Source organism: Grampus griseus, assembly GCF_964374135.1.
Source record: "Grampus griseus genome assembly, chromosome: 18".
In the NCBI taxonomy this organism is placed as follows: domain Eukaryota; kingdom Metazoa; phylum Chordata; class Mammalia; order Artiodactyla; family Delphinidae; genus Grampus; species Grampus griseus.
The window spans coordinates 64159065-64178312 of NC_139012.1; the positions used below are offsets into that span (position 1 = coordinate 64159065).

The following is a 19248-nucleotide window of genomic DNA, read 5'->3' on the forward strand; positions in this document are numbered from 1 at the left end:
TACTTCCTGCATTTCCCAGAAGAATCCAGGACATCCCTGGAACTTGTGATGTGTAGGAGTCTAAGGATGACCAGAAAAAAAGCCCAAACATACCTTTCATTTGAGTGAAAACATAAAGTACTGCCTGTTAACCTCTTAGACTGACAAAAAGCTAAGGAACAACTTGACTCAGGTGAAGGTGACCTCTGTTACCAAACAAGAGCCCTGGTATCTACTTGACAGATGAGTTTTTATAAACCCATAGGAAATAATCATCATTCTTGTGAAACATGCCTTGAGAGGGTCGAGAACGGCATTGTGTGTATACAAGCACAGGCCTTGTTGACATTCTTTAATGACAGGGCATATTGGCAACTTTTCCTTTCGGTACGATGTTGCCCAAATAAAGGAATACTACCATCTGATTGACTCATTCTGCAGGACCTGGTTTTCATAGGAATTCAAAGAGACGAGGAGTAGTAGAAAAGTGTTGAAAAATGTATGAAGAAGCTTAATAGCATTACTCCATTTTTATTTTCTGCTGCACCCCCAGTCCAAAGCTCTATCAATAACAGCCCTTAACATTGGGACATAACCAGTCTTGCCAGTTTTTTTCTCTTTTCTTATCTTTCCTTAATTTGATCTGAAACATGCCTTCTTCCTTTCCTTCTAAATCCTGGGAATGGAATGGTGCTTCATTCTGCCTTGGCAGTCACCGTTGTGTTAAATGTCCCATGTAACCTTGTACCCTCTCCTGTATTGATCATGTCACTGTAGCTGCCACAAATCAAGATTTTTAGTGGGTCAGTAGTGTCTCCCAGGAACTGTGATATCACTATTTTTCAATTTTAGTCCAAAAACAGCAATCATAAATCTTTTTTTTTTTTACTCAGTTTACCGAGGAATGAAAAAACAATCCCACTCACAGAAATTAACAAAAATCTAAATATGATCTCAAAAAGAAACATGTGAAACTTTGCTGAAGAAAATTATAAAGTGAAGAAGACTTTTAAATGTCAGTTCTTCCTGAATTTAGAGATTTAGTGCAATTCCAATCAAAATTCTTAATGTGATCTTTCTTTTTGTCACAAAAAAGGTTATTATAATGATCATCTAGCTGCATTTTTTTAAGAAGAGAAATTAGGACACACATAGCTTCCGTGTTAACACATATATTTTTTTTAACACATATTTTGTACCTGCAGTAACTAAGTCATTTTTATTTTGACGCAAGAATAGAATAGCAGATCGATAGAGCAGAGTTAGATAACTACCGAAGAGACCCATTATATGTAAGAACATAAAATATGGTAAAGAAGACATTAGAAATTAGTTGTGGATGGGAAAAGTTTTTAAATAAATAGTGCTGAAGCAGTAGGTTTTCTCTTAAGAAAAATCAATTTTCGATTTTAATCTTCACTTCATGTCCTATACCAAAATAAATTCCAGGAGTTTAAAGCACCTTTAAATGTACAAAGTAAAGCTTTAAAAAAGAAAAACAAAAAGCTAGAAGTAAACAGACTGGGCATTTATAAACAGTCTCTATCAGGAAGAACATGTAAGCTTAAAACAGTGGAAATCACAAAGGAAAGTATCATATTTGATTACATAAAATTCAAAATTTCTCACTCTGAAAAAGCTGCTTGAATACAATTTAAATGAAAACAACAAATAGTTGCTTAAAATATGATAGAGAAAGGATACTATGCTCAATCTGTGATAAGCATATACAAATAGATAAAAACACTAAAATCCTGTAGATAGCAGAAAAAGTCACAAAAGAGGAAATATTAAGGGCTAGTAAACATTTTAAAGTGTTAAAGTTTTTTAATTCTATTTTTAGCTAAGGAATAGCAAGTTTAGAATTACAAATTGGCTAGAATTGAATAAAATAGGCTCTCATACACTGATAGAGGGGACATAAATTGACACAAACTATTTAGAAAAAGTATTGGTGATATGCAATGAGAGCTTTAGAACTATTTGTACCTTTATATCAATAATTCCATTTCTAGAAAACCATCCAAAGAAAACCATCATAAAAACAGACAAAGATTATTTATAAAGATAATCTCAATTTTTTATAGTAATAAGAACTGGTGTTTTAGAAACGTTATGGTCAGGGACTAATTAGTTAAAATCTTATATAGCCTTCCAGTGGAATATTATGTAGCCATTAAACTTATGTTTTCAAAGAATATTTAATAACATGGGAAATGCTTCAGTAGTACTACTATTCCAGTTGTGTTCTTATGTATACCAGAGCAAAGATTGAAGAGCAAAATAATCAAAATATTAACAGTATTTATCACTATTTGGTAGAGATATAGACAATTTAAATTCCCTTCTTGATACTGTTCCATAGTTTTTGTTTATAGTAAGCATATTACTTTTATAATCAGAAATTAAATATTAAAAATAAAGCACAATTTTCTAGTGCAGTTATTTCTGAATTTGAAATTCAAATAGATAAAAAATAAGGAAAAATATACACTATTTGAAAATTATCATCAAGTTTCATTGGACGGATATACAAATAGGTCTAGACCTTTGGATAAAATACATTTTTTTCTCATCTACAGAACACTTACAAAATCGTTAATCTTGACCACAAAGAAAAATCTTAACTAAATTAACTAACTTAACTTTTACTTAACTAAAAAGTAAAAATATTATATGTTTACTGAATATAAGCTAATAAAACTAGAAATTAACAAAAAATAGGCATAAATGTAACTGCTTATAATTAAGAGTTTTTTTCTAAGTAACTCCTAATTTAAAGAGGAAATGAATATATAAGTGATATATTTCTGTAATTCATAAAACAATATACAAATTGTTTTAAAAGCAAGCAACTTTGTATCAAAACCTATGGAATACAGTCAAATCTATATTTAGAGAATTTTACCTTAAAATATTACTACTTTAAAATAAAGATGTATACATGTGAACCAGGCATTCAGTTTAATTTATGAACAAGTGATAAAAATAAAGCGAAAGAAGGTTGGAAGAGAGAATTATAAAAATAAATACTGAAATTAGAGATAGGGAAGACAAAAAGACAGCAAATAAAACCAAAAACTGGGTTTTAGGAATTACTGATAAAATAGATAAATTCCTAGCATGTGTCATTAAGGAAAACTATAAAAATAAAAAGCAGATGCTATTAAGCATAAGAAAACAGATACAACCACATTATATTTGTAACCGCCTAATTCTGCTATAACACAACATATGTTTTTTAAAATCACTGCACTGTGCAGAGTCACACAGTTAAAACCATAGGACATATGGAGAAAATAGGGACGTAATACTCAAAAACTTTGTCCAAACAACAAAAACCAACCAACTTTGCTGGTGATACGTAAAAAATAAAGATAGGACATTCGTTAAAATGCTAGCACAGTTTTTACACGTGTATTAAATGGTTGGGGAATCCATTACGATATATACAGAACTTTACCTGGAAAAAACCCTGAAATTTGCCTGTGGAAGTGGACCTCAGAAAGGTTGCAGCTCCTGGGACTCCCCTGGCGGTCCAGTGGTTAAGACTTCGCGCTTCCATTGCAGGGGGCGTGGGTTCCATCCCTGGTTGGGGAACTAAGATCCCGCATGCCGTGCGGTGTGGCCAGGGATCGAACCCAGGCCCCCTGCATTGGGAGCATGGAGTCTTAGCCACTGAACCACCAGGGAAGTCCTGAAAATGTATGATTTTATAACAAAAAACAATTAATAAATTTGACTCAAGGAGAGGTAGAAAGCTTCCATAGACCAATAACTGAAATTAGAAAAATTGTTTAAAAGTTGCTATTTTAAAAAGGACCAGGCATTCATGATTTTATAGCTGAATTCTCTCTAATTCTTCAATCAGAATTGTTCATTATATTCCAGAAGATTTTTTTTTTAAGGTAAGATGCTTAATTCATTTTCCAAAGGTAGCATTTATTTATTTAACGTAACTCGCAAGAGTACTTACTGTGTGCCAGGCACTGTTTTAAATGCTTCATAAGGATTAACTAATCCTCACTGCAGTCTTACGAAGCTAATACAGAGAAGAAAACCAAATCACGGAAATCTTGAGTAACTTGTCCAAGGTCATGTAACTAGTACATGTTTTAGCTGGGATTTAAATTTATTTATTTTTTATTTTTATTTTTGGCTGTGTTGGGTCTTTTTTGCGGTGCGCAGGCTTTATCTGGTTGCAGCGAGCGGGGGCTACTCTTCATTGCGGTGCGCGGGCTTCTCATTGCAGTGGCTTCTCTTGTTGTGGAGCACGGGCTCTAGGCGCGCGGGCTTCAGTAGTTGTGGCACGTGGGCTCAGTAGTTGTGGCACGTGGGCTCAGTAGTTATGGCTCACGGGCTCTAGAGCGCAGGCTCAGTAGCTGTGGCGCGTGGGCTTAGTTGCTTCACAGCATGTGGAATCTTCCCGGACAGGGCTGAAACCCGTGTCCCCTACATTGGCAGGCGGATTCTTAACCACTGAGCCACCAGGGAAGCCCTTAGCTGGGATTTAAACCAGACAGTTTGGCTCCAGTGCCCGAGCTCTGAACTCTTACCTACTACTATGCTTTGTTATCTTTAAACCAAAACTCAAAGAAGATATCCTCAGTGGCTTTCTGAGTTGTATGAAGTACAGCTCTGGCAAGGCCTAAACTCTGACTTCCCCTAGTGGCTGCTAACAAGGATAGGCAGAAGGAGGGGGGAAATAAGTTCTGTGGAGTTGTGATCAAATTTCAAAACAAGGGAGGAGAGAGCTGGCAGATAAATTCCCTCTTCATCCCCCTCTCCAATGGATTCTTCCAAATTCTGGTGTTTATTCTGTCCAGAGACCTATTATATGCTGGAGAACTAGCTGGGTTCTTCATGAAACACGGCTGAGCTTAGTGATACACCATTCATCTTTTTTTGCTTCACTTTGCTTCCCCCTCACTCAGACCACTGATATCACATCTCCAAACAAAGAAATAGCACTTAAGTTTCGCCTCTAACTCTACTTTTTAGGAAACCAGGCTGCAGTAGAATTTGAAGACAAAATTCATAAAACAAGAAATGAATATGGCAAATAAACATATAAAAAGTGCTCTGACTCATAAGCAGTTAGGGTAATATGTACTAAACCATAGTGAGTTATAACTGTTTTGTACATTAATTTGACAAAAAATTGAAAAGATGAGTAATATCTAATGCTGATGAGATATGGGGAAATATGCTGTCGTATGAGGGCCGGATGGTGGGGAAATGAAATACTGCATACATCTAGAAAGTGGTCTGGCAGAGTTTATTAAAATATTAAGTGTACACAATCTTTGAGGCCAGCAATCTTTTCAACATGTACATTAGTTCATATGTTTATGCATTCAAAGACATTGCTTGCCGTATTTTTGCAATAGTAAAAAATAGGAGACAAGCAGAATAAAGTCAATTTAATGGGGGATACTTGAATAAAATATGGCATATCCATATTTTGGAGTGTGTTTTGTCCTGGAAAGATAGTTCTGATATATTATAAATGAAAAGAGCAAGTTGTAGAATAATATCTATAGTGTGATCCTATTTTGTACAGCAAAACAAACCAAAAAAACTATATATGTTTGCATAAGGGTTTTCTTTAGAAAAAAAAAAAAAGATGTGGAAGGATACCACAGACCTTTAACAAACACTGATTCCTTCAAAGGATTGAGACAGAGGGTGGAGATAATTACTAACCTCTTCCTTATATATACTGTATTGTTTGATCTATTACTGTGAGCATTAAAAACAGGTGTGGTGAGAACCCAGCAGCTTTCCCTAAAATCAGGTTCCAGGCAAGGCTAATGATTCCTTTTCAACATTGTACTAGAAGTTCTAGCTAATGCATAAGACAAAAAAAATGGAAATAAAAGGTATACTGATTGGGAAGGAAGAAATAAGACTATCTTGTTTGCAGAGATCATGATCATTTATGTAGAAAATCTAAAAGAATTGATTAAAAAAAACTCGTGGAACTTATAAGCAGTTATATTGAGGTTTCAGGATTCAAGGTTAATATACAAAAATCAGTCATTTCTTGTATATCGGCAATGAACAAGTAGAAATTGAAATTAAAAACACAACACCATTTACATTAGCACCCCAAAAGATGAATTAGTTTATTGTAAATCTAACAAAATATGTACAAGATCTATATGAGGAAAACTATGAAACTCTGGTGAACGAAATCAAAGAACTAAACAAATAGATATTCCATGTTCATAGATAGGAACACTCAATACTGTCAGGATTTCAGTTCTTCCCAATTTGATCTATAGATTCATTGCAATCCCACCATACAACCCACCAATCCTTGGTATTTACCCAAAGGAGTTGAAAAATTATGTTCACACAAAAACGCTCACACAGATGTTTATAGCAGCTTTATCTACAATTGTCAAAACTTGGAAGCAACCGAGACGTCCTTTAGTAGATGAATGGATTAGTAAACTGTGGTACATCCTGTCAATGGAATATTATTCAGTGCTAAAAAGAAATGAGCAATCAAGCCATGCAAAGGCATGGAGGAAACTTAAATGCATATTAGTAAATAAACGAAGACCATATGAAAAGGCTGCCTAGTGTATGATTCCAACTCTATGGCAATCTGGAAAAGGCAAAACTTTGGAGATGGTGAATAGATCAGTAGTGCCAGGGCTTAAGCGGGAGAGAAAGATGAATAGGCAGAGCACAGAGGATCTTTAGGGCAGTGAAAATACTCTGTATTATACTCTAATTGTGGATATATGTCATTTTACATTTGTCAAAATCCACAGAATTTATAACACCAAGAGTGAAGCCTAGTGTAAACTGTGGGTTTCGGGTGATAATGATGTGTCAGTGTAGGTCATCAATTATAACAAATGTACCACTCTGCCGTGGGATGTTGATAAAGGGGGAGACTGCATGTGTGAGGACAGAGGCTTTATGAAAAATCTCTGTACTTTCCTCTCAATCTTGCTGTGAATCTAAAAATGCTCTTAAAAATAAAAATTAGGATGATAGATATGTAGACAGCTGAATATAAAGAAGGGAGGGTAGAGAGATGGATAAAATAATTTAAAATGTGTATATCTTTGATTGGTCAATCCCAACAAGATAATCTAAGCTTCAGCCAAACTTTTACATTATATTGTTTGTAAGTTTAGTAGATAAAATCTTTTATAAAGTCAATTTGGTAATATCTATCAAATTTAAATGGTCATATCCTCGGGTCCAGCAATTCTACTTCTAGAACTTTATTTTATTGAAATATTGCTAGAAATATAAAGAGATATAGTACATTTTATGTGATTATTTTTATATACAACTCATTTTTAATTAAGATGATTGACATATAACATTATATTAGTTTCAAGTATACAACATAATGATTCAATATTTGTATATATGGCAAAATGATCACCTGTTTAACATTCATCACCACACACAGTTACACATTTTTTTTCTTGTGATGAGAACTTTTAAGATCTACTCTCTTAGCAACTTTCAAATATACAATGCAGTATTTTTAATTATAGTCGCCATATTGTACATATCTCAGGATTTATTTTGTAACTGGAAGTCTGTACCTTTTGATCACCTTCACCCCTTTTGATCATCCCACCCTGCCCTGCCCCTGGCAACAACCAGTCTGTCCTCTGTATCCATGAGTTCACTTTTCTTTGGGGTGTTTTGTTTTGTTTTGTTAACGATTCCACATGTAAGCAAGATCATATGGTATTTATCTTTCTCTGTCTGCCGTATTTCACTTAGCATAATGCCCTCAGGTCCATCCATGTTGTCACCGATGGCAAGAAGTTTTTTTTATGGCTGAATAATATTCCATTGTAGTTATATATCACATTTTCTCTATCCATTTATCCATCCATGGACACTTAGGTTGCTTCCATGTCTTGGCTATTTGTAAATAATGCTGCAATGAACATGGGAGTATATATATGTTTTCAGGTCAGTATTTTTGTTTTCTTTGGTTAAATACCCTGAGGAATAGCTGGATCATATGGTAGTTCTATTTTTAACTTTTTGAGGACCCTCCATACTGTTTTCCATCGTGGCTGCACCCGTTTACACTCCTACCAACAATACAGAAGGGTTCCCTTTTCTCCACATGCTTGCCAACACTTGTTGTCTTTTATCTTTTTGATAATGGCCATTCTAACAGGTGTGAGGTGATATCTCATTATGGTTTTGAATTACATTTCCCACATGATTAGTGATGTTGAGCACTTTTTCATCTACCTGTTGGCCATCTGTATGTCTTCTTTGGAAAAATTTCTGTTCAGATCCTCTGCCCAGTTTTAAATCATATTATTTGTGGGTTTTTTATTGATTTGTTTGAGTTCTTTATATATTTTGGATATAACCTATTATCAGATATATGATTTGCAAATATCTTCTCTCATTCAGTAGGTCACTTTTTTGTTTTGTTGATGGTTTCCTTTGCTGTGCAGATTTTCAGTTTGATGTAGTTCCACTTGTTTCATTTTGTTCGTGTTGCCTTTGCTTTTGGTATCATATCCAAAAAATCATCACCAAGACCAATGTCAAGGAACTTACCACCTATGTTTTCTTCCAGGCGTCTTATGGTCAGGTCTCATGTTCAAGTCTTCAATCCATTTTAAGTTAATTTTTGTATATGGTATAAGATAGTAGTCCAGTTTCATTGTTTTGCATGTGACTGTACAGTTTTCCCAACAGTTTATTGAAGAGACTCTCCTTTCCCCATTGTATATTCTTGGTTTCTTTGTTATAAATTGATTGACCATGTGATATTTTTTTTCTAACATCTTTATTGCAGTATAATTGCTTTACATTGTTGTGTTAGTTTCTGCTGTATAACAAAATGAATCAGCTATATGCATACGTATATCCCCATATCCCCTCCCTCTTGCATCTCCCTCCCACCCTCCTTATCCCATCCCTCTAGGTGGTCGCAAAGCACCGAGCTGATCTCCCTGTGCTATGCGGCTGCTTCCCACTAGCTATCAATTTTACATTTGGTAGGGTATATATGTCACTGCTACTCTCTCACTTCCTCCCAGTTTACCCTTCCCCCTCCCCATGTCCTCAAGTCCATTCTCTACATCTGTGTCTTTATTCTTGTCCCCTAGGTTCATCAGAACCTTTTTTTTTTTTTTAGATTCCATATATATGTGTTAGCATACAGTATTTGTTTTTCTCTTTCTGACTTACTTCACTCTGTATGACAGACTCTAGGTCCATCCACCTCACCACAAATAATTCAATTCCGTTTCTTTTTATGGCTGAATAATATTCCATTGTATATATGTACCACATCTTCTTTATCCATTCATCCGTCAGTGGACACTTAGGTTGCTTCCATGTCCTGACTATTGTAAATAGTGCTGCAATGAGCATTGTGGTACATGACTCTTTTTGAATTATGGTTTTCTCAAGGTATATGCCCAGTAGTGGGATTGCTGGGTCATATGGCAGTTCTATTTTTAGTTTTTAAAGGAACCTCCATACTGTTCTCCATAGTGGCTGTATCAATTTACATTCCCACCGACAGTGCAAGAGGGTTCCCTTTTCTCCACACCCTCTCCAGCATTTATTGTTTGTAGATTTTTTGATGATGGCCATTCTTACCAGTGTAAGGTGATACCTCATTGTAGTTTTGATGTGCATTTCTCTAATGATTAGTGATGTTGAGCATCTTTTCATGTGTTCGTTGGCAATCTGTGTATCTTCTTTGGAGAAGTGTCTATTTAGGTCTTCTGCCCATTTTTGGATTGGGTTGTTTGTTTGATATTGAGCTGCATGAGCTGCTTGTATATTTTGGAGATTAATCCTTTGTCAGTTGCTTCATTTGCAAATATTTTCTCCCATTCTGAGGGTTGTCTTCTCATCTTTTTTATGGTTTCCTTTGCTGTGCAAAAGCTTTTAAGTTCCATTAGGTCCCATTTGTTTATTTTTATTTCCATTTCTCTAGGAGGTGGGTCAAAAAGGATCTTGCTGTGATTTATGTAATAGAGTGTTCTGCCTATGTTTTCCTCTAAGAGTTTTATAGTGTCTGGCCTTACATTTAGCTCTTTAATCCATTTTGAGTTTATTTTTGTGTATGATGTTACATGTTACATTCTTTTACAAGTAGCTCTCCAGTTTTCCCAGCACCACTTATTGAAGAAGCTGTCTTTTCTCCATTGTATACTCTTGCCTCCTCTATCAAAGATAAGGTGACCATATGTGTGTGGGTTTATCTCTGAGCTTTCTATTCTGTTCTGTTGATCTATATTTCTGTTTTTGTGCCAGTACCATACTGTCTTGATTACTGTAGCTTTGTAGTATAGTCTGAAGTCAGGGAGCCTGATTCCTCCAGCTCCATTTTTCTTTCTCAAGATTGCTTTGGCTATTTGGGATCTTTTGTGTTTCCATACAAATTGTACAAGTTTTTGTTCTAGTTCTGTGAAAAATGCCATTGGCAGTTTGATAGGGATTGCATTGAATCTGTAGATTGCTTTGGGTCTTACAGTCATTTTCACAATGTTGATTCTTCCAATCCAAGAACATGGTATATCTCTCCATCTGTTTGTATCATCTTTAATTTCTTTCATCAGTGTTGTATAGTTTTCTGCATACAGGTTTTTGTCTCCTTAGGTGGGTTTATACCTAGGTATTTTATTCTTTTTGTTGCAGTGGTAAATGGGAGTGTTTCTTTAATTTCTCTTTCAGACTTTTCATCATTAGTGTGTAGGAATGCAAGAGATTTCTGTGCATTAATTTTTTATCCTGCTACTCTACCAAATCCATTGATTAGCTCTAGTAGCTTTCTGGTAGCATCTTTAGGATTCTGTATGAATAGTATCATGTCATCTGCAAACAGTGACAACTTTACTTCTTCTTTTCCAATTTGGATTCCTTTTATTTCTTTTTCTTTTCTGATTGCTGTGGCTAAAACTTCCAAAACTGTGTTGAATAATAGCAGTGAGAGTAGGCAACTTTGTCTTGTTCCTGATCTTAGAGGAAATGGTTTCAGTTTTTCACCATTGAGAACGATGTTGGCTGTGGGTTCATGTGATATATTTTTAATAAGGAAAACTGGAAGCAGTGTAAACATTTGTTAATAGAAGGACATTAAAAACATCCTATGCCGGGCTTTCCTGGTGGCGCAGTGGTTGAGAGTCCGCCTGCTGATGCAGGGGACGCGGGTTCGTGCCCCGGTCCCGGAACATCCCACATGCCACGGAGCGCCTAGGCCCGTGAGCCATGGCCACTGAGCCTGTGCGTCCGGAGCCTGTGCTCTGCAACGGGAGAGGCCACCACAGTGAGAGGCCCGCGTACCAGAAAAAAACAAAAAACAAAAAACATCCTATGCAGTCATTAAAAAGATTGAAGTTGATGAGCATGTACTCATATGGAATGATGTGCATGATCTGTTACCAGAAAAAAGTATTGTTAAATGATATTAATATTTTGTTTTATTATTCCAATTATACTTTCCATAATAATTATCTCTGAGAAATGGTATCATAAGAGACTGTTTAGTATTTATCAGTCTTACAATTCCTAGAATAGCATATTGTTTCTTTGATCAAAAAAGTAATAATGAAAAAGAATGCTGGCAATTTCCCATGCTTTCTCCATGATTATGTATCTATTTTCATAGGAAAAACAAATGAACAAAAAATTAAGTTTACCTATGCAGTGAACTGGTAATTGTATTGTGTATGTGTATGTTAATCCTAAGCACAGATCTACAAGTTGTTTATTTTATACCCTGCCTGTTTCCAAAAGGAATGAATGTACCTTTTCCCCAAGCTAAAGAACCAGTTCAGTATATTCAAAATAGCATATGCACTAGATGAACTCAGTAAACACTTGCTCAAATAACAATCGTCGGGCTTCCCTGGTGGCGCAGTGGTTGAGAGTCCGCCTGCCGATGCAGGGGACACGGGTTCGTGCCCCGGTCCGGGAAGATCCCACGTGCCGCGGAGCGGCTGGGCCCGTGAGCCATGGCCGCTGAGCCTGCGCTTCCGGAGCCTGTGCTCCGCAACGGGAGAGGCCACAACAGTGAGAGGCCCGCGTACCGCAACAACAACAACAACAAAATAACAATCGTCTTTAAGAAATTTGTTTTGTGTTTTTGTTAGGAAATTTGGGGCACTCTAAAGTATGGGGCCCAGGGTTGAGCTACTCTTGCCGGGGATTAAGGGTGGTAGTGAACCGTTGCTCAGACACGTGCGTGGCTTCTTACCCACACTGTAAGCTCCTTATGGGAAAACAACTTGACTTCTTTAAAAATTAGTCTTCTCTCTTCAGTTGTGAGTCTAGCTCTTCAGAAACGAGAAATGAATATAGTGCTGCTCCTTGTAGGAATAATGATACGAAGTTTTAAAAGTGACAAGTTGAATAATGTTATTACTGAGACAATCATGGTGAAGAAAATCCATTTGTAGATAAGCTTCTTAAGGAGGGCTGGGATGGAAAAGCAGACACCCAGAGGAGCTTTGTTACCGTGTTCATTCTCTCGCGTCACCTTGTGCTTTATTTAACTTTGTGGCATCTGTCACAAAAACAGTATAATTATTTACTTCTGAAAAATCACACAAACTATATGAACTCAGTAAATACCCAGATTGCAAGTCACGAGTCTGTGTGTCTGTCCTCCCACCACCTTTCTTGAAGTCATCAAGGAGAAATTCTGGAAGCCTCCAAATGTTTTGAAAAGACTCGTTGTTCTGTTTTTAAGTTCAGATAAAGCCATCAATTTATTACACTTCACAGCTCTCCTTATATTGGACAGCCTACTGTTTAAGACTATATGGGCATTTTGCATTTGAAAGAAGGTAAGGGACTCAAAACCTGGCCTGGGGCTTATAAACACTTGGTTGGCTTCTACATATAGGTCATTGTATGTGCTTAGGTGAAGCAGGCAAACATACTCACACACAAAATCACCTCCTGTGTGTCCTCACAAAGAGGGCACGCAATGTGTTATATAGAAACTGATATTTTTGAGTACATTTGATATCCAAACTAACCTCGTCAGATTGGGAGATACCTTTTACATGTCCATTTTTTCACTATTTGTTGACTACCTACTGTACCAAAGCACTGTGCCAGGTGCCGTAGGGATAGAGGGATGAGTAAGATGCAGCCTTGAGAAGCTTGTTGTACTGGGAAATAAGCTACTGTTATTAGAAACAGAATCTTTAAAATAACTCATTTATTTCCCTAGTAGAGGGTTGCCATCCGTTTGCTCACTGGCCAGAGCCTTGCAAAATTTCAGTTGTGGCACCACAGAGAGAAAAGTAATTTGAATTGGATTTACCTTCAAAATTGACCAGGATCAAGACTTTGAACTTGATCCAGTTTTCTTCTCATGTATACTTGAAAAAAAAAAATCAACTTCAGAGTTATAAGGTAAAAACTATGATAATTGCATTGGATTGTAATTATGATTGTTACTTTTAAAGAGGTACAGAAAATGCTGAGTTGATTGGCAAAATATCACGTTAGGTATAATTCTGTGATGATGTTTGCTTCATACAATCCGGTTTTACCAAAACATATTTATCCACTTAAAGAATTTCTTCTTGCTTAATATTTTGCTTCTCTTTTGCAGGAGTTTCTTCTATCCGAAGATTATAACAAGATGACTCCTGTGAAAAACTATCAAGGTAGGAACGAGAGCAGTGTTTTCATTGTCTTTGTGAAATGTTTCTCAGTGGCTTCCACTGCCACAAGAGAGGACTTAACTTTACAGCAGTCAGCGGGAACAAAACAGCAACCTTTGTGGCGAATATTATCCCCATTTTTGAATTAAGAAGCAGAGGCCCAGAGAGATTGGGCGTGTGGTCTTGTAGCTGGCAAAGTGTGAAGCCAGACCAGGTCTGTGTGACTCCAGAGCGTGCAGCCTTTGTCCTTTGTCTGCCCGCTCCGCCCCGCTGCCTGGAAACCCTGCGGCAGACTCGGAGAGCGGGGCCCAGGGTTGGCTTTCCGTGGAGCTCATTTCATTTTTGGGTAAATATTTTAAGAGGCTGAAAGTGTTCATATTGTCTAAGGGAAGGAATTCAGGTTGTATTGTATCTTCAACATTGGCAGTGTACTGTAAGCCCTTTGTATAGTATAGATCAGGAGCAATTTTCACTGACGATTTTTTTCATCCAGGCCAATGTCAGGGGTCAGAACATTAGAGGTAGACGTCATTTCACTTAGACGTCATTTCTTCCAAATCTCGTGACCTCGTTCATGATCATCCAGCCTCTCCTCTGATACCCTCCAAAGACATAGCAGCCCCTCCTGATTTTGGAAAATTCTAAGCGTTGAGCTCTTTATTTCTAGATTTTGAGCCAAAATTCATTTCCCTATGGATTTATTCTTTAATTTTTTTTCACATATCACTTATCCAGTATTGATTGAGTACCTATTGTGTTCCAATAACTGAGAATTATAATAGTGAACAAGACATGCATAGTATCTATGCATCCCCCGTGAAAATAGATGCAAACACATCTACACAAAATTTCAGCAGATCAAATTCAGCAATATATAAAAAGGTAAGTACGTCACAACCAAGTGAGGTTTATTCCCAGAAGAAATGAAAGCAGGGACAGATATTTTTATACCCTTATGTACAGCAGCATTATTCACAATAGCCAAAAAGTGGAAACAACCTAATAAATGTTCATGTATGAATGAATGGATAAACAAAATGTAGTGTATCAATACAGTGAATTTTTATTTGGCCATAAAAAGGGAATGAAATACTGATACCTGCTACAATGTGGATGAATCTTGAAAACATGCTAAGTGAAAGAAACTAGACACAAAAAACCATACATTGTATGGTTACAGTTATATGAAATGTCAAGAACAGGAGAATCCGTAGAGACAGAAAGTAAATTAGTGGTTACCCAGGGATGGGGAAGGGGGAGTAGAGGGTATGGGTTTCTTTTTGAGGTGATGGAACTGTTCTGGAAGTAGTACATTTTCTATGATGATTGCACAACATGGTGAATATACTAAAGATCAGTGAATTATACACTCTTAACATGGTTTAAATGGTGAATTTTATATTATGTGAACTTTATCTCAATTAACATTTTTTAAAAGGTCAGTGATACCAAAACCAGACAAAGACATTACAAGAAAGGAAAACTACAACCCAATATCTCTCATGAGCTTAGATGTAAAAATCTTCAAAAAAATACTAGCAAATCCAACAATGTATGAAAAGAATTATACACGATGACCAAGTGGGGTTTATTCCAGATATGCAAAGCTGGTTCAACTTTTGAAAATCAGTGTAACCCATCACATCAAAAGACTAAAGAAGAAAAATCATCATATTAATTGATGCAGAAGAAACATTTGATAAAATCTGACACCCATTCATGATAAAAACTCTCAGCAAATTACAAATAGAGGGGAACTTCCTCAACTTGAGAGAGAAACGTCTATAAAAAACGATAGCTGGTCTTCCCTGGTGGCGCAGTGGTTGAGAGTCCGCCTGCCGATGCAGGGGACGCGGGTTCGTGCCCCGGTCCAGGAGGATCCCACATGCCGTGGAGTGGCTGGGCCCGTGAGCCATGGCCACAGGGCCTGTGCTCCGCAACGGGAGAGGCGACAGCAGTGAGAGGCCCACGTACCACAAAACAAAAAAAACAAAAACAAACAAACAAAAAACTATAGCTAACATCATACAGTTGACCCTTGAATAATGCAGTGGTAAAGGGTACCAACCCTCCCCACAGTGGATAATCCATGTATAATTTATATCGGGCCTCTATATCCGCAGTTCCTCCGTATCGCGGTTCCTCTGTGTCACGGTTCCTCCACATCCGCGGATTCAACCAACCTTGGATCATGTAGTACTGTAGTATTTACTGTTGAAAAACATCTGCGTATAAGTGGACCCACGCGGTTCAAATGTGCATTGTTCAAGAGTCAACTGTACTTAATTGTGAGAAACTGGATGCTTCCTCCGTAAGATCAAGGTCCTGGCTCCTATTTAAGAAGTACAGCCAGGCTTCAAGCCCAGGTTCCTGAAGCTTAACAATACGTATGTATCTTCAAAGGGTTTCTTTTCGTATAAGAGAATTCTGTCACCTTAGAAAGATTATGTGCTTTGAGTTTTAGGGTTTGTTTTTTGTTTGTTTTTGTTTGTCTTTTCAGTAGTCATAGGCAGCCTGACAGAGAAAGAGAACCAACTTTGGCAGAGAGACTAGGGTTTTAATTCTAGCCTCATCACTCATTGATTGTGTAGCTTTGAGCAAGTCACATAACATTTTTGAGCCTCCGTCTCCTCCTCTGGCAGCTCAGAGGGCGGTAAACCCCCTTATCTTCTGGGCTACTGTCAACCCCTTGGACTTACAAAGTAACAGAAAGATCAAAGGCCCCTTCATGAGAAAAGGGAGCGAAGCGCTGGGGACCACTTTCTGCCTGCAGTAGACGTGGGTACAGTTGAAAGTGAACCATTAGAGAGTTCGCTTTTATTCCACCATTGGTGGAACTTAAATTGGGCCTTTGATGACACAGACATGACAAGATCTTCAGAAGCTTCTCCAGGAAGCCCCATCTTTTAGTTTAAGACATTTTGATCTTGATGGTGGCCGATTCTCTGAAAGGCAGATACTGGGTAGAGATGTTAACAGTATTGTTGTTTCTATACCCCTTCTCAATCCCTTTAGATTCTCCAAGCGCCAAATATCGGATTTTAAAACATCAGGCATCTGGTGAAATGTCTGTCCCGGAGGTATTCACTATGGTTCGGACTGTATTGTTTGTTAGCCAGTCTAGAAGCACCATCTTGGCAAGGCTGGGGTGTGTCTGTAAAAGGAGGAAAACACCCAGCTTTGCAGAGTCATTACAATGACTAAGTGAGACAATATCTTTAAGTACCTGGCACTTGTTAGACACTCAGAAATTGGCAGTGATGCTGTTATTGCTGATAGAGCTGCATTGATCCATCCACGTCCAGTCCTATTTTCATGATCCAAATGGGAAGCTGATGGCTTCTCTGTCACCTCGTCACACACAGGATGAGTCTCCTCTCACCCACCAGGCTGCCAGTTCCTGGGCACAGAGCCCAGTGGGTCCAAGTTCTGGGATATCAATCTTTGTTTATTCCAGTCAGCTCTGTTCAGTGGCCGTGGACCCCCTATACCTCTCCCCCTGGAATTGTGTAAGAGGAAGAAAGCGAATATTTTACTGATTTTATTTGGTAATTGAGAAGCCATGAGATTGGCCAAACTACTCAACTCGATCGTGCCTCGGTTTGCCCACGTGTAAAATAGGGAGCTGGAGTAGATGACATGAATAGTTCTTCTAACTCTGAAATTGTGTGATGCAGTACTTCCGTGATGGTGTTGTCCTTGTATATGAGCAGCCCTGGGAAGTTTGCTCTCATTATGTATGCTTTGACGTAAGGGATATCTCATTCTTTTCTATATGGCACTTGGGAATAATTCTGCCCTCCTCTCCAAGCTCCAAGCGTTTAATTTCTCACAGAAAATTCATCTAGAACTTTGTTGTGGGTTTAAAAGCAAACCTTCATCAAAAGGAGAACAGTAATGCTCTTTGCTTTTTTTCAAGCTTAAATAAACAGACACCAGTGAGTTTATTAGCAGAACGTTGTTCCTAATGTGTTTTGTAGTCACACTGATCTGCCTTTCTCTAGTCCAGCAGTTCTAACATGTCTGAGAGAGGTGGTCCAGGCCCTTTGGGTGTTAGGAAAATTTTCTTTCTTTTTATAAAAATTAATTAATTAATTATTTTTTGGCCACGCCACGTGGCATGTGGGATCTTAATTCCCCAACCAGGGATCAAACCCACATCCCCTGCATTGGAAGCATGGAATCTTAACCACCGGACCGCCAGGGAAGTGGTTGGGGAAAATTTTCTTATGGAAACGTGGATGTGGTCTTCTCCAGGGGCATGCCTGTCCCCCTGATGAGAACCACTGTTCTAGCCCTTGTTTGTAACGATTATCTACTGTTCAGCTTACTCTGGGGTGGGGAGGAGGGAATGATGCATCTCTGTGGACCATGCTTTACCAGCCTCTTGTAGGATGCTTTATGGGTTGTTTTCTTGTCTCTTGGCTTTTAGCGCATCAGAGCAGAGTGACGATGATCCTGTTTGTCCTGGAGCTGGAGTGGGTGCTGAGCACGGGACAGGACAAGCAATTTGCCTGGCACTGCTCTGAGAGTGGGCAACGCCTGGGAGGTTATCGCACCAGTGCTGTGGCCTCAGGCCTGCAGTATCCTTTGCTGGACAAAATCCCTTGGTGGGAACTTAGCTGTTGACTTCTTTCTTTCATGAACATTTTGGGTATGTGCAACTTGAAAGTTTCTTGTTTTATTTGCTAGTTGCCCTACTGATTAAGATGCTTATAAACTGGGCTTCCCTGGTGGCGCAGTGGTTGGGAGTTCGCCTGCCGATGCAGGGGACACGGGTTCGTGCCCCGGTGCGGGAGGATCCCACATGCCGCGGAACGGCTGGGCCCGTGAGCCATGGCCGCTGAGCCTGAGCATCCGGAGCCTGTGCTCCGCAACGGGAGAGGCCACGGCAGTGAGAGGCCCGCGTACCGCAAGAAAAAAAAAAAGTGCTTATAAACTTTCCTAACACATAAATCATCAAGGGTCCTCATGTAGGTGGAGTAAAGTAATTTCACCTGAAATAAGTTACTGCCGAGCAGGTTGTGGGTCTGCTGTGATACAAAGTCTGACATCTAGACAGTACACAGCCCAGAATTGTGAGCCTCAGCTGTCAGAAAGAATTATGGAACATGGAGATAAAACCGTCACTGAAATACAGTCTTTTATTTTTGAACAGAAATAATTTACACATAGGTATTAAGGTTGGAAACATTCCCATTTTGGTGCCTGGCAGAAGAACCACAGGATTCCTGTTCATTTTAAGAATATTTATTGAGAGGCCACCATGCCGGGACCAGAGTAGGCTGACTGGTATCTACACAGTAATGCTATGCAGTCTTTGTTCCAGGTACCAGACTTTTCCAGGATATGTAGAACGATATTAACTCTTATCTCTCAAGTCTCCAGGGTCCATGTGCTCGGTGTGAACACCTGCCAATGCTGGGTAATCCTCACATCCAGCCCCCTGGGCTCCAGTGAACACAGGCCTGACAAGTGAGAAGCCTGTACTGGTGATGCTACCGCTCTGAGGAGTAAAGGACCCTGAGTTTCTTCTTTAAAAAGCGTAGAATCTCTCCACCTTCTGACAGATGAGGAAATAGTTATAAACAGATCACTTGTCTGCAAAAGCAGGATGAAA

The 19248-nt window shown here is 38.3% G+C and overlaps 1 protein-coding gene across 1 annotated transcript in view; it reads left to right on the forward strand.

The window, feature by feature from the left end:
* Positions 1-19248, forward strand: part of WDFY2 (WD repeat and FYVE domain containing 2) — a 176092-nt gene that overhangs the window by 113729 nt on the left and 43115 nt on the right. The window contains exons 4-5 of the mRNA XM_082676018.1: positions 13577-13631; positions 18061-18211. Of these exons, the coding sequence (XP_082532144.1) occupies positions 13577-13631; positions 18061-18211 (206 nt within the window). The remainder of the gene's footprint in view (positions 1-13576; positions 13632-18060; positions 18212-19248) is intronic.